Here is a 14,292-nt window from a genome sequence, read left to right on the forward strand (position 1 = left end):
CAATGGGACTGGCGTATTCTACGAATATTTTGTGAAGGATTTTCCCGCCAATATTGCGTTTAATAAAGACTAATTTATCTACCAATAATAGTACACTATGTATAGTGACAATTGGTAGCCAAGTTGGTGTAATATTACCCATTTTACAATATAATTCCAACCACCACATATACCATAAAACTATAATGTGGCACGAACACCATCCTAATTTTGATATGAAACTTCAAGATCATCATTTCCCGAAATCAGACAAAGCCAAAAAAACAAAACAGTTAAAAGTCCAACTTTCACCAATTTCCTAAATCATTTACAAACCACATAATCATAGTACATTAGCACCTGGTCATAATTTTTCATTCCTTCTACAACACTTAACCAACAAACCGTCACCACTACACCTAATTTCCTACAACATTTATATCCTTCAATTTTAAGATAACAAAAAGTCATGCACCTATCATTTTTAAGGTTGCTAAATAATTCCAAAACTCTCTAACAATTATTGATATTGCCCCTGAATTTCTTACATCAAATCAAATACTATATATTGCAGTATCATAATTATATTAGTGAAAGAAATAGGTTCTTGCAAAGAAGATGAGTGCAGCTAGGTTTATCAAGTGTGTGACCGTGGGAGATGGCGCCGTGGGAAAGACGTGCATGCTCATTTCCTACACCAGCAATACCTTCCCTACGGTATGAAATTAAATTACTTTGGAATTTCATATTATTTTCGACGCGAATGATTATAATTTGTAATTTGGGATCAAATTATTTATCTTATGCAGGATTATGTTCCAACTGTTTTCGACAATTTTAGTGCTAACATGATCCTTGATGGGAGCACAGTTTACCTAGGCCTTTGGGACACAGCCGGTAATTCAAATTCTTTTTAATACATTCTTAGGGTTCCATTACCCTAAGACCTAGAATCATATAATTTCTTTGATTCGTTAATATCAGTTGGCATCACAAAACATATCAGTTACTACTCAACAGTTTATTGATTCATGAATATCAATAAGGTTTTGTGATATTGAAAGTCAACAACTAATATATTCTCTAATGTCAACTGATATTAATGAATCACCGAACTGATATGATTCTCAGTATAATGTATTTCTCATTTGATCACAACTATATATATATATATATACACGTCCATATTTAAGTTACAAGGGTGTAACAATTTATGAAATTAATTTCATTTTTAGGGCTAGAAGATTATAATCGGTTGAGGCCTCTAAGTTACAAAGGAGCTGATGTGTTTCTACTAGCGCTTTCTATAACCAGCAAAGCCAGCTACGAGAATATATACAAGAAGGTTTACGCTTCCTTCAATATCATATATATCTCCTATTTTATTTAATTCATTCGTGCACTCATACACAATGGTGAAATTCGGTTGTTAGATAAGATAACGGTGAGATAAATATGTGACAATTCCAAAATGCAGTTTATCTAGATTTAAATTAGTTACAGGGGTAGAGGTGAGATGGATAATCAGAACAAAATACAATCTAATCTTAGCATTGTGGATACGGGCCAAGATATATTGTCACGTGATTTCTTTTGTGAATATGAATGGCAGTGGGTGTACAATTGTATAACTGTTATATTGATTTATTCACAATGAGATTATACATCATATATAGGCTAAGGAACATATTACATATGGTAAGATTCTATCAATCAAATCTCCTAATTAATCGCCTAAATATTTTCTTCAATCCCTTCCTGATCTTATGCAATCTTCTCTGTTTTGCAGGATATTCTCTTTGATCTCCAACACTCCCCCTCAAGTTAAGTGACGGGATTCCCAAAACTTAACTTGCTCAAAACTTCTTGAAAGTTCTTTGCCGATACGGCCTTGGTCAAGATATCAGCTAGTTGATCTTCGGATTTCACATATGGGATTTCCACTATCTTTTCTTCAAGGTTCTCCTTTATGAAGTGTCGGTCAATCTCGACTTGTTTGGTTCTATCGTGCTGTACTGGATTTTCTGAAATACTGATCGCTGCCTTATTGTCACAGAGTAGCTTGCAAGTCTTCTGTGATTCAAGGTTTAATTCCTTCATTACCCTTCTAAGCCAAAGGATTTCGGTGAGCCCACTTTTAATGCCTCGGAATTCAGCTTCTGCACTCGACAGAGCCACCACTTTCTGCTTCTTGCTTCTCCAAGTGACCAAATTGCCACCCACAAAAGTGAAGTACCTTCCTGTCGATTGTCTATCAATCGGCAATCTGCATCAGTGTATCCATGAATGTCGAGATGTCCATTTTTTTGGAATAGTATTCCATGTCCGGCGGTTCCCTTCAGATATCGCACTACCCTGAGTGCTGCCTCCCAATGTTCTTCTTGTGGATTATGCATAAACTGACTAAGCACCCCAACTGCATATGCAATATCAGGCCGAGTGTGAGATAGATAAATGAGTTTTCCCACTAGTCTCTGGTATCTCCCCCGATCAGTTGACGCTGCTCCTTTGATTATTTGAAGTCCGTGATTCTGCAGGCTTGCACTCGAGCATTCCTATTTCCGTCAAGAGGTCGAGAACGTACTTGCGTTGACTAATGAAGATTCCTTTTCCAGATCTAAGCACCTCGATCCCAAGAAAGTATTTGAGGTCTCCTAGATTCTTCATCTCGAACTCCGTAGCCAATTGCCCCTTTAGGTCGTTTATTTTCTCAGTATCATCCCCTGTAATGATCATATCATCCACGTAAATTATCAGACAAGTGATCTTTTCTCCTCTTCGTTTGATGAACAGTGTGTGATCAGAGTTACTCTGCTGATAGCCGTATCATTTCATCACATCCGTGAATCTCCCGAACCAAGCTCTCGGGGACTGCTTCAACCCATATAGAGTCTTCTTTAACTTGCACACCTTATTCTGTCCAAATTCCTCTTTGAAGCCTGGTGGGGCCTCCATATAGATAGGATCCTTCAATTCTCCATGAAGGAAGGCATTGGTGACGTCATACTGATGAAGTGGCCAATCCCTGTTTGCTGCAACGGACAGTAATACTCTTATCGTGTTCATTTTTGCGATTGGGGAGAACGTCTCTGAATAATCTACTCCCTGAGTTTGCGTATATCCTTTCGCCACTAACCGAGCCTTGTATCGCTCAAAACTCCCATTTGGTCTCCGTTTAATTGTGAAGACCCACCTACACCCCACTGTATGTTTCCCATCAGGCAAAGGGCCTACCTCCCAAGTACCGTTTCGCTTTAGTGCTCTCATCTCGACGAGCATTGCCTCCCTCCAGTCCTTGCTTTTGGAGGCTTTTTCAAAGGTTCTAGGAATCTCTTCTTCACATAGTGCTGTATGGAATGCCCTTGCCATTTTGGACATGTTAGCTTCAGCAAAGTTGGCCACCGAGTATCTACTTCTCCTCCCTATTCGTTCCGGGGAGTATTTCTTGGGTGGAATTCCTCTCGTACTCCGTGGAGGAAGCACGTATTGTCCTGTGTCCTGATCAATAGACGGATCTTCTTCCTCTTCTACTTCTATACCAGGTGAGTCAGGAATATAATCTGAACTTTCATAATTCGGACTAGAAATTACCTCGGATTCAGTCACGGTTGGATCAGAGGGTCACGGCGGAAGCGTCGTCAGGACTATGGTCTCAGCAGACGGCGCCGGCCACAGTGCAAGCTTGTTCTGTTGGATCCGAATCAAAGTTACTTGGCACATACCACCGAAGGGAGTCATTTTCTTGGGTCTCCCCCTATCTTACACTCTCCCCCTGAGTCCCAAGGTGGTAGCAGAATTCGGTTTCAAGGAAGTTACAGTTCATGGTGGTAATAACCCGTTTGGTTTTGGGGTCATAACATCGATAGCCCTTCTGGTTAATCCCATACCCCATAAAAACGCACTTAATTGCACACGGGGAAAATTTATTTCGCTCGTGTTTGGGAATGTGGACATAGACAGAACACCCAAAGGTTTTAGGTGGTAAGAATAAGGCTGATGGAATTTTGGTTAAGGTGGAAAGGTGATCTAGAGGGGTTTTCCGATTCAGTATTTTAGTGGGAAGTCGATTGAGAAGGTAAACTGAGGTAGCGACTGCTTCAGGCCAAAAGGTTGGAGGTACTTTTGAGTCAAATAGGAGGGCTTGGGTCATTTCAAGGATGATTCGATTTTTCCGTTCTGCTACCCCGTTTTGCTCTGGTGTGTGTGAATAGGAAGTTTGGTGTACTAACCCATTTTCGTCAAAAATTTTTGTCATAGAACTGTTTAGAAATTCCCCCCCATTGTCTGATCTTAGGATTTTGACAGACGTCTGAAATTGAGTTTGAACCATTTTATAAAACAGGACGAATTTGTCATATACTTCAGATTTATGTTTCATGAAATAAACCCAAGTAGTTCTACTGCAATCTTCAACAAATATCACAAAGTATTTAAAGCAAAAATAGTTCCTATAGGCGATGGGCCCCACACATTAGAATGAATCAGGGAAAAAAACAGTGTCAACACGAGTATCATTTGGTTTAAACGAGTTTCGGTGGCTCTTGGCCAAAACACATGCTTCACAAGAGAAGTTCTTTGGAACAAAAAGATTAGGAAATATGGATTTTAAATAACCCGGAGAGGTATGGCCCATCCGACGGTGCTAGAGCCAAGTATCTTGATTAGTGGATCCGTGAGCAAGCATCGCCTCACCATCTCGTCGAGCAACCTCATCCACAAAGTACAGCCCACGACGCTCAGTGCCACGCCCAATAATCTTCCCCGTCCGGATATCCTGTAACATACAGAAGTTTGGGTGCATCAACAGGGAACAATTTAAATTCTTAGTCACATGACTAATTGACATTAACTTCTGAGATAATCTAGGCACATAGAGGCAATTAGGAATATGAACATTTGGAAAAATTTCTATAGTTCCCGCTCCTTCTACTGGTGTTACTCCTCCACTTGCTGTTTTTATATGCGACTTAGGAGTCTTATGAATTTCCAAAAAATCATTCATGTCGTATGACATAGTGTCGGTCGCCCCCACAGTCAAAAATCCACCCCGTGTCATTAACAATATCACAATCCTTGGCTTCAAATGCATATGATAGATTTTCTAAGGGTGCAAATGAGTTTTTGCAGATAATGGGGGTAGTTTTACAATTATCAGTCACCTGGGGGCGATTTCTACTATAATTATCAGGATGGGGTCTGTTTCCATAATATTCAGAATCTAGGGGCTTAATTGAAAAAGGGATTTTACTAGGGTTAGGGATTTCGATCCCCAACCCTTTATCTGTGTCCCCTCCGCCTCTATCTAGTCGGAGCGATGCCACCATGGCTGCCGTCTTCACCCCACCACCTCCGTCGCCGCGCCTGCCACCGCCGGTTGGGAGACCGCCGTTGTCTGGTCCTTTCTCCTGGAACCCGGTAGTTTCTCGGTTTCCTGCGTTCTGATTTCTTCCTCCAGTCTCGGTTCCGATGGCAACTTTCGCCTTCCCGGTTTTGTCTTCTTCCCACCATTCCGGGTATCCCACCAATTGAAAGCACGTCTCCTTTGTGTGTTTGTGCATTCCACAGTGCGAACACCAGAGTTTGGGCTTGTCTGGTTTGCCGTTTCCCCAGCGGTTGGTGGCGGAGCGTGATGTAGGTGGCTGACCCCTGTTCTGCGGCTGTGATGGGCGGTATTCTAGGGCTCCAAATCCAAATCCGACCCCCCCGATGATGTTTCGTTACCGACTGCGATGGAGTGCGAATCGGACTCCGATGACATGACTTTAAGTCGAGCTGCCTCCCGTTTCACCCATCCATACGCTACGTCGGCTGAGGGGTATGGCTCCTCTTTGAGGATCTCGCGTCGGATCCAGTCATATTTCTCATTCAGTCCGGTGAGAAATTTAAATAATCGCAGTTCCGATTTGATTTCTCGGTATTGCTCGACTCCTTTGTCGCAACAATTGACTGTTTTGTGTGAACACCGATCGATGTCGATCCAAAGTCCGTGTAGTCGGCTCTAGTAGGCTTCCAGCATTGAGTCCCCTTGTAATATCTTGCTTGCCTTGTCTCGCAGGTCGTATATCAGATACGAGTCCGATGAACTCGCAAATGTGACAGCGAGTGTGTCCCATAGCGACTTCGCCGTCTGATGATGTGCGAAATCCGCTATGAGATTGGTTTCCATGTTGTCAATAATCCACGGAAAGACTATTAAGTCTATTTCTTCCCAATCGGTAAATCCGACTTCGCCCGGTTGTGGTGGTGACGGTACTCCAGAAATATGGCGGTAGACTCCTCGGCCGCCAATGGACACCTTCATTAATCGTGCCCATAGTGAGTAGTTTGAGCCGTTCAATTTGAAGGCTATGGTAACACTCTTACTCGATCTAATCTTTTCGGCAATGGGTTCGATTTGGGGTTTTTCTGGCTTGTCTTCTGCCATTTTCAGGCTGGCTGTTTCTTCTCGCCGTTTCGGTCGAGAGAGGTATATTTTAGGGGGCTATGATGATAGTTTTCTGAGCCTAACCTGCTCGGATGCCATGTAGAATTGTATAACTGTTATATTGATTTATTCACAATGAGATTATACATCATATATAGGCTAAGGAACATATTACATATGGTAAGATTCTACCAATCAAATCTCCTAATTAATCGCCTAAATATTTTCTTCAATCTCTTCCTAATCTTATGCAATCTTCTCTATTTTGCAGGATATTCTCTTTGATCTCCGACAGTGGGTTCCCGAGCTAAGGCACTACACCCGGAACATACCAATAGTTCTTGTGGGAACTAAATCGGGTAAGATTCAAATAAATATGATTAGTCCTTTATCATTTTGATCAATAAATAGACAGAATTATTCACGAATTTATTCATTTACAAAAGCAGATTTGAGAGAAGATAAACAATATGTTGGTGATCATTCTGGTGCAGTAGCTATTACAAGAGAGCAGGTATGGTTTTTATGTATACTTCTCCTATATTTTTTCATATTGATAGAATATTTTTGGCTTACAAATAGTAATATTAGTAGTACTAGTAATTAGTGAATAATATATCATGATTATTTTATTTTTACTGTGTGGCAGGGTGAAGAACTGAGAAAGATTATTGGAGCTGTGGCGTATATTGAGTGCAGTGCTAAAACTCAACAGATAAAATTAATTTATTATTATTGTTATTATTATTATTATGTGGTTACCTAATTATAAAATTTTATATATTTTTGCACTTATTTTTCAGAATGTGAATGCCGTGTTTGATAGATAAAAGTTGTTCTGCGACCTCCAAAAATGAAGAAAAAGCTTCACCAATGGAGAGGATGCATATTCCTTTGATATATTCAAGATTAATTTCTCAACAACTTTATATTATTTTCTATTATCTTTCACCCTTCCTTCACATTCTCTTGTATCATATTTTCTACATTTTGGCTCTTAATTACCGAGAAAATAAGTTTCGGCCATGTTGATTTGAAAAAATGGTGAAAGATAAGCCCAACTTTAAAACATTCATGTTACCGTTTATTCAAATAAACAAATAAATAGCATATGTTCTATGTACTCTTGTATTTTGTGATGTATAAAAAGATTTGGATCCTTTATCAATCCTTATATTCTTCTTCATAATTGTTAACATATACTACATATTTGAAGTCTAATATTCTAAATGGAAATGAGGTTGTGCACAAAATAAATAAATTGGGAGGGTACTTAGTATATGAATATATGATGAGTTTGTGCCTACAATAAATAAATTGGAAGGGTACTTAGTATATGAATATTTGTCTGATCACATCTGCAGTGAGGTTAATAGTTCTTATAATAAAAAAGAAAACCTCAATTCCCAAGAATTAGTATATATTGCCAACTAGGTGTAAATGTGTAATAAAGGATGTGACCGTGTTTTGCGGATCATGACACAAATTTCAAACTATAATCTATTCTAGCTATATATATGGCATGCAAATCATACAAATCGATTAATGGAGTTGATTATTTAAACTCGAATTCTACAAGCATTATATATATTCCACATAGAATATGGGAAGGGATAGGAAAGTCGGCAATTGATATGTTAGTAGATAGATTCAAATTTAATTCTCTCCGTGCTCAAAGTACGTCACAAAGGAGTAAAAATTCAGTGGTCACGAAGAAGAGAAAATATTAATGTAATGGTAATCAGCTAGATATATCGTATAACAATATGTTTGGATCACTGAATTTTTATTTAAGTAGTCACGGAGGAGCAAAGTGTAAATGTGGAAAATGGCTAAATTTGGGAAAAAGAAAAGTTAAATAAACGAATATATGAGAGATAAAATTGTTGCATTAAATTAGACCCATTTATGGCATTTATTAAGAGCACGTTTGCATTAGTGAAGGCTGTTGGCGCATTTCGTGCAAGACTCATAGTATAATTATTGCATTTTATAAACAATATTTATCTATATTTTACAAACAATCTTTGTAAACTTTTATTTGTCTTTGTATGATATACGCATTCTATATAATGTAACTATGTAAGCACATTAGGGACGCACATAGAAATAAATTTTGAAAGGGGTTTTACTAAAAATTTAAATAGGTAATATGAGTTGTGATATACGGAAATCACTATTTTAATGCATAACTATAGACAAAACGTGTAGTTCACTATAAGAACAAGTTTACTATAAAGACGTGTTAGTTCATGCATAGATTTGAAAATACTGAGTGAACCAAAACATCATTATTGTGAAGGATTTAGGGTTTAATTCACTATAAGGGCATTATAGTTAACTATAAGAACATTTTAGTTTCCATAAAGGCATTTTTTTCGTAGCACGAATTCTAGAATACAGAGTGAACTAAAATGCTACTATAGTAAGCTCCGTGTTTTTAAAATCCATTCATTCAGTATCATCCTTCCATTTTTTTTGATATAATGACTGAGATTTTGTCAAAAGTTATGCATTGATTACTCTCATATATAATTTTTATGATTTTTATAGAGTAATTTTATTATTTATAATATTATTTAATTATTTAAATTAATTGATAATTAAAAAATAAAAAAATTGAAATTAAAGGGAGGGGTGTTATGCAAAATATGAATAGAGGTACGACGAGAAGTAATTTAGTGTTGTGATGGCCTTATCTATAGACACTTTAATTTATAAAATAGATCAAATATTCCTTGAAAAAACAAAATTGTTGAGGTCAACGTGGACTGAGACTATGTCTCAGAATTAATATAGTACTATATTCTACCAAATTTCAATCTGAGGAAAATGTTAGAGCATGATCTCGAGTGAATTTCAGTGTCTGACGCCTCACCCCCTAATTAATTACATCAATCATGTTTATTATGCAAGTAATATATATATATATAGGGTTGCGTTAAAGATAGAACCATTCTTAAGTGTAGAACCTAGAACTCTACATATTTTATTCATTGGAAGAGGAAAAAATGACGATCAAGATTAAAAATCATACATATTAGACTATGTTTTCACGACATTCCGGACTCAACATGTGAAAAAACTCACATGTTGATGGAAGAATGAATGAAACGAAGAAGAATCCATGCATGCTTTATTTTTTCACTTATCTGCATTCACCCATTAATAATAGTTTTGGTTGTAATGGGAAGTTGTTGTGCAAATCAACACCATTGGATTAAAAGATCTAACGACCTCCGTTTGGCATTTGTTCTACGTTTAAGAATGGTTCTACGTTTAAGAATGTTTCAACCTTGATCACAATCCTATATATATATATATATATATATATATATATTGTAATATTATAGGTCATAATTGATACTTTATTATAATTTTCAATTTAAAAATTATATTTTCTATTTTTGAATTTATCAAACTCTAGTAGTCATTTTAATTAACAAAAATGATACTAGAAAAGTAATTGTATACCTTAATTTGATGCAATAAACTCTTAATAATAAATTCTCAATTAAATTTAATTTTAATATAAAATTTTAAAACAAATAGAAAACAAATTTATATAAAAAACAAAATGATACCTAGAATGAGACACAAATTATGAACAAATGAATCTCATTCCATAAATTTTAGTATTACACGTAGGGAAAGCGTGAATTTAATTGTCTTTGTGAAAAATATCTATTGTTATAAATTTAACAACTGTCAAAAGCCTTTGACCAAACTCATATCCAACATATTTGTTGCAGACAAATTGGTAAAAACAGAAGCTGCAGAAGACGAAAAGCTGACATAAATATGGAAGTTGATTATCTTTTATTTGAGATATTACCAAGTACATTAGTTCTATTTTTAAGTTGGGAATTTATTGAATTTATTTAAGAGAGTGCGACATGAAAGGATTCTATTTCTAGGGGTTGTCCAAAATTTAGATCATCGTTCATTTTACTCCATAAAACATGAGTTCAATTTATTCCAACAAAATAAGATACAATCGAGAAATAAAATCAATTAGTCACGCATGAACCATATCAAATGTACGAGTTAGTCTAATAGTAAAGTGGTTAATGACTAAGACCAAAGGTCTCATATTCAAATCCACAGCGATGTGATATTTAAATTTATGTTTATTTGCCGAAAAAATTCCCTATGTACATGCACTTGAGATGATTCCAATCTCACTTGAAAACATTTTTAAACTGAGTTTTATTTCATTTTCATTAGCATTAATTAAACACAATAACTAAATCATCATAAAATGCGCCTGAAGATGATTAATATAGGATTCAATATTCGAGACAATAATATTTATCCTATGTTTCTAGTCAAATGTACAACGGCCTTCCAACTTTTCACAACTAAATTTGCCTTAAATAATGCATTTTTTCAGGAGTCACAAGGCGTCATTAATTCTTTCAATACCAAGAACCATTGAAAGTACAAGTTTGACAACAAAGGAGACGAATTCATCATATTAAATTTCGAATTAATCAAATCTATCTTAATTACTTCTTTTTTTCGAAGACTTCGTACGACCTAATCAATAGCCAAAATTCCATCTCATCCTTAGTCTCATTCTAGTTTATGTTTTTCCACGTATAAATAATTGCATTAATTAAACTATCAAATTAAACTCCCATTAAGGATATATTTGTCCATACAACCCAAATGTGGGCAAATTCGCAAGCATGAAAAAGTAGAAAAAAAATTACCTAAATGTTTGTGATCGAATGGGACTTGTCCATCCTTAAATCAAAGGTAAATCTAACAAAAAAAAGTAGGAAATTTTTTACAGTAGTCGAGTGAGACTGGTCCATCCTTAATAAAAGATTCTAACAAAAAAATATAAAAAATTACTCTCAAGTGAGACTGGTCCATCCTTAATCAAAGATGAATCTAACAAAAAAAGGAAAGTAGAAAAGTAATAGAAATGGGTGTTCGTCTCTATCCCCACCGCTTCCCCGGAACCCTACGTGCCACCTTCTTGAATTCCAACCCCACCATTTATTCCTTGCAACAACCTCTTCACATTACAATAATATTTATTTTATATTATCTCATCTCTCCCTCATTTTTCATTTCCCAAAAAAACCCTAAGTTGAAGCCCCCTCCCATTGGAAATTGCACACAAATATAAACCAAAAAATGCTTACAAAAACTCATCAAAACCCTCTCTCTATCTCTCTCTGATTGTGACTGAATTTGATGGAATCCTTCTTGTGCAAAAGAGTAGAAATGCTTCTACGTTCAAATGCAAAAGAGTGAAAAACCTCACCTTCCATTACACATATATATTCACAATCATCATGTCTTCTTCAAACAAACACTGGCCTAGCTTGTTCAAATCCAAGCCCACTGCCACCTCTCAATCCCACCATGATCATCATCACCTAACAAGAAATCCCTACACACAAGGTACACACTTTTTCTCATAAATTAGGTCAAGTAAGTTAAAATTAGGTAAAAAAAAATCATTCATTGACAAACTTCAATTCCAAATTGTGTACAACAGATGAGGAAAGAAGCCCCGAGCCGAAGCCGCGGTGGAACCCTAGGCCGGAGCAAATCCGGATCCTTGAATCGATCTTCAACTCGGGCACGGTGAATCCGCCCCGAGACGAAATCAGGCGGATTAGGGCTCAGCTCCAAGAATTCGGCAACGTGGGCGATGCAAACGTCTTCTATTGGTTCCAAAACCGGAAATCGAGGAGCAAGCACAAGCTGCGCCACCTCCAAACCGCCAAGCCCCGGCCTAGCCGCTCGTCGTCGTCGTCTGATAAGTCCGCTCCTAGCTGCTGCAATTCGAGCGAGAAACCCTTGCCCCCTCTCAGCTCCTCTACTCTCATTGATCTGATGAATTCTCCGACCGCGTCGGTGAATCAGCCGTTCCTGCCCGGCCCGAGCCAGTTTGTGCCCGAGCCGTTGGTGTTTCCCGGGCAGGAGGGCTCGGGTCATGGGATTTGCTTTCCTGATTTGGCTCAAAATGTTGGGGATTGCTCCGATGGTTTGGTCGATGGCCTGATGGCGGTGGGCCATGGCCGTACGAGGAAAGACGACGATCAGAAGTCGAAACTTGGGTACGCTATTGAGCCGGCCGCGGCGGATCTTGGTGGTCCATGCCCAATTTCTCAAGGTAATTTTGATCTATGTGTTTCTTTTCTATAATTGTAACTTTGGGTTTAGGAATAGGGTTTTTATTAGGCATGTACCAACTTTTGTTAGTGAATGCTACATTTGTTGGAGCCAATGATAATAAATGGTGCTTCTAAGGTGGCGTTCGGTTGCCATGACTAATATCATGAGACTATCCATCTAGGATTAAATTGTGGGATTATTTTAGTTGGAGGGGGAGGCTATGACTAATTATCATGAGACTATCCATCTAGGATTAAGTTAAAGGGTTCAATCTTATGAACCAAACATGATACATATTTAATCATGAGATTTAATTTTGCCAACCGAACACCCCCTAAGTTGACTAAATAGACATGCTAGTCACGTGATTGTTAACTGCACATTAGTTTGATAAAAGACCTCAACCTAATTAAGATTGGACAGTACTTATATATTCTTCCAACTTCCACGTTCTCAATGTGGGATGGATTTGCAATCCAACAATAAGTAATTAGTAAGCATGAACCAACTTTAGTGTATCTAAAAAACAAATTATTTTGGAATTGATTCCATGATTCATGCCAATTGTCCCTCACAACTCGTGCATTGTGACAATGTCTAATAGTGATACTGAACTACGACAAACAACTGACGTTGATTCCTCATCTTCTGGCCCAGGTTTAGTGGAACCGACGCCCCCAAAATCCATGGTTTTTATCAACGATGTATGTTTTGATGTTGCAATAGGAGTGCCCTTTAATGTTAGGGAAACATTTGGAAACGATGCCGTTTTGATACAGGCCTTGGGGCAGCCCGTTCCTACCGACGAATGGGGCGTGACCCGACAGCCCCTCCAGCATGGTGGCTTCTACTACCTCCTCCGGTCATCTGCGCCGCAGCCGGACCATAGGACCATTGATTTGGTACGTTTTCATTCCTCTTTATTCATCTACTAAAAACGTGTTGTATATTTATTTTAATACATAATTGGTAAAATAAAAGAGATTTGAATGGAATACTGTTAATGAAAAACTCTCTATTTTTATGAGATCGAGGAAGTATTTTTATTTTGAATTAGTATAGTATGAATGCATCGTTTGAAATAGAGGATCTCGTGTGTTTTTAATTCGCTTATTTTTCTTGGATGTTTGTTTTTTCTATATATTTTTCCCTTAGTTCATTTTAGTTTTTTTTATCATTATACAAAGTGTTGGAAGAGCATTAATTTGAATTATTTTCTACAGATTTAGAAGATTGTCGAGGAATTGAAAAGGAGGGAACTGCTAGTTGACTGTCACAGTTTGTAACAGATGAGGGTTTTTTTTTCTTTTTTAATTTAAATCCAGACATTAATTAGGCTCTGTGGTTTCTTTATGGCCACTTTCTCATGATGCAAAATCAATGGTGGATGTATGGTAAAAATTTTCTTAATTTGAGTATGTTTTTATTTATTATTTTTGGTTGGATGTATAGTAAAATCTTTCTTCATTTGGTGTTAGTCATGTGTATGGAACCTCAAATTGGCTAAGCTTTAATATTGTTAATACAAACTAAAATATAGATGGCATATGAGATGTCCAAGAAAAGGGTCTTTAATTAGTTTTTATGAAAATAACGTGTCTCCCAAATCACAGTATATATAGACTCTAAAATTCGACTTAGTTTTGCAAAATATAATGTCATGATCAGTTGATATTTTTGTTTTTGATATCTTTTTTAGAACCGATGGTATGAATACCGATTTCAGTAATTTCAGTTATTTTTTGTTAAGT

The 14,292-nt window shown here is 37.0% G+C and overlaps 2 protein-coding genes across 7 annotated transcripts; both read left to right on the plus strand.

Moving 5' to 3' along the window:
- The first annotated feature begins 504 nt into the window (after positions 1 to 504).
- Positions 505 to 7,571, plus strand: LOC121787526 (rac-like GTP-binding protein RAC13). Of its 6 annotated transcripts, XM_042186277.1 has the most exons (7): positions 505 to 696; positions 789 to 876; positions 1,215 to 1,324; positions 6,675 to 6,762; positions 6,853 to 6,917; positions 7,053 to 7,096; positions 7,207 to 7,571. In XM_042186277.1, exons 1-7 carry the CDS (start codon positions 598 to 600, stop codon positions 7,211 to 7,213), a joined length of 501 nt encoding a protein of 166 aa, XP_042042211.1. In that variant the 5' UTR covers positions 505 to 597; the 3' UTR covers positions 7,214 to 7,571. The 6 variants fall into 6 exon arrangements, 3 of the variants coding, with proteins under 3 accessions (XP_042042211.1, XP_042042210.1, XP_042042212.1); XM_042186276.1 differs by having other exon boundaries at positions 510 to 696; positions 7,053 to 7,571; XM_042186278.1 differs by lacking the exons at positions 505 to 696; positions 789 to 876; positions 1,215 to 1,324 and adding an exon at positions 1,806 to 2,104 and having other exon boundaries at positions 7,053 to 7,571.
- A 4,141-nt stretch (positions 7,572 to 11,712) lies between these two features.
- Positions 11,713 to 13,770, plus strand: LOC121786654 (WUSCHEL-related homeobox 9-like). Its single transcript, XM_042185288.1, has 4 exons — positions 11,713 to 11,821; positions 11,919 to 12,539; positions 13,268 to 13,443; positions 13,765 to 13,770. Exons 1-4 carry the CDS (start codon positions 11,713 to 11,715, stop codon positions 13,768 to 13,770), a joined length of 912 nt encoding a protein of 303 aa, XP_042041222.1.
- The last annotated feature ends 522 nt before the right edge of the window (positions 13,771 to 14,292 follow it).

Source organism: Salvia splendens, chromosome 22 (genome assembly GCF_004379255.2).
Source record: "Salvia splendens isolate huo1 chromosome 22, SspV2, whole genome shotgun sequence".
Taxonomy (NCBI): Eukaryota; Viridiplantae; Streptophyta; class Magnoliopsida; order Lamiales; family Lamiaceae; genus Salvia; species Salvia splendens.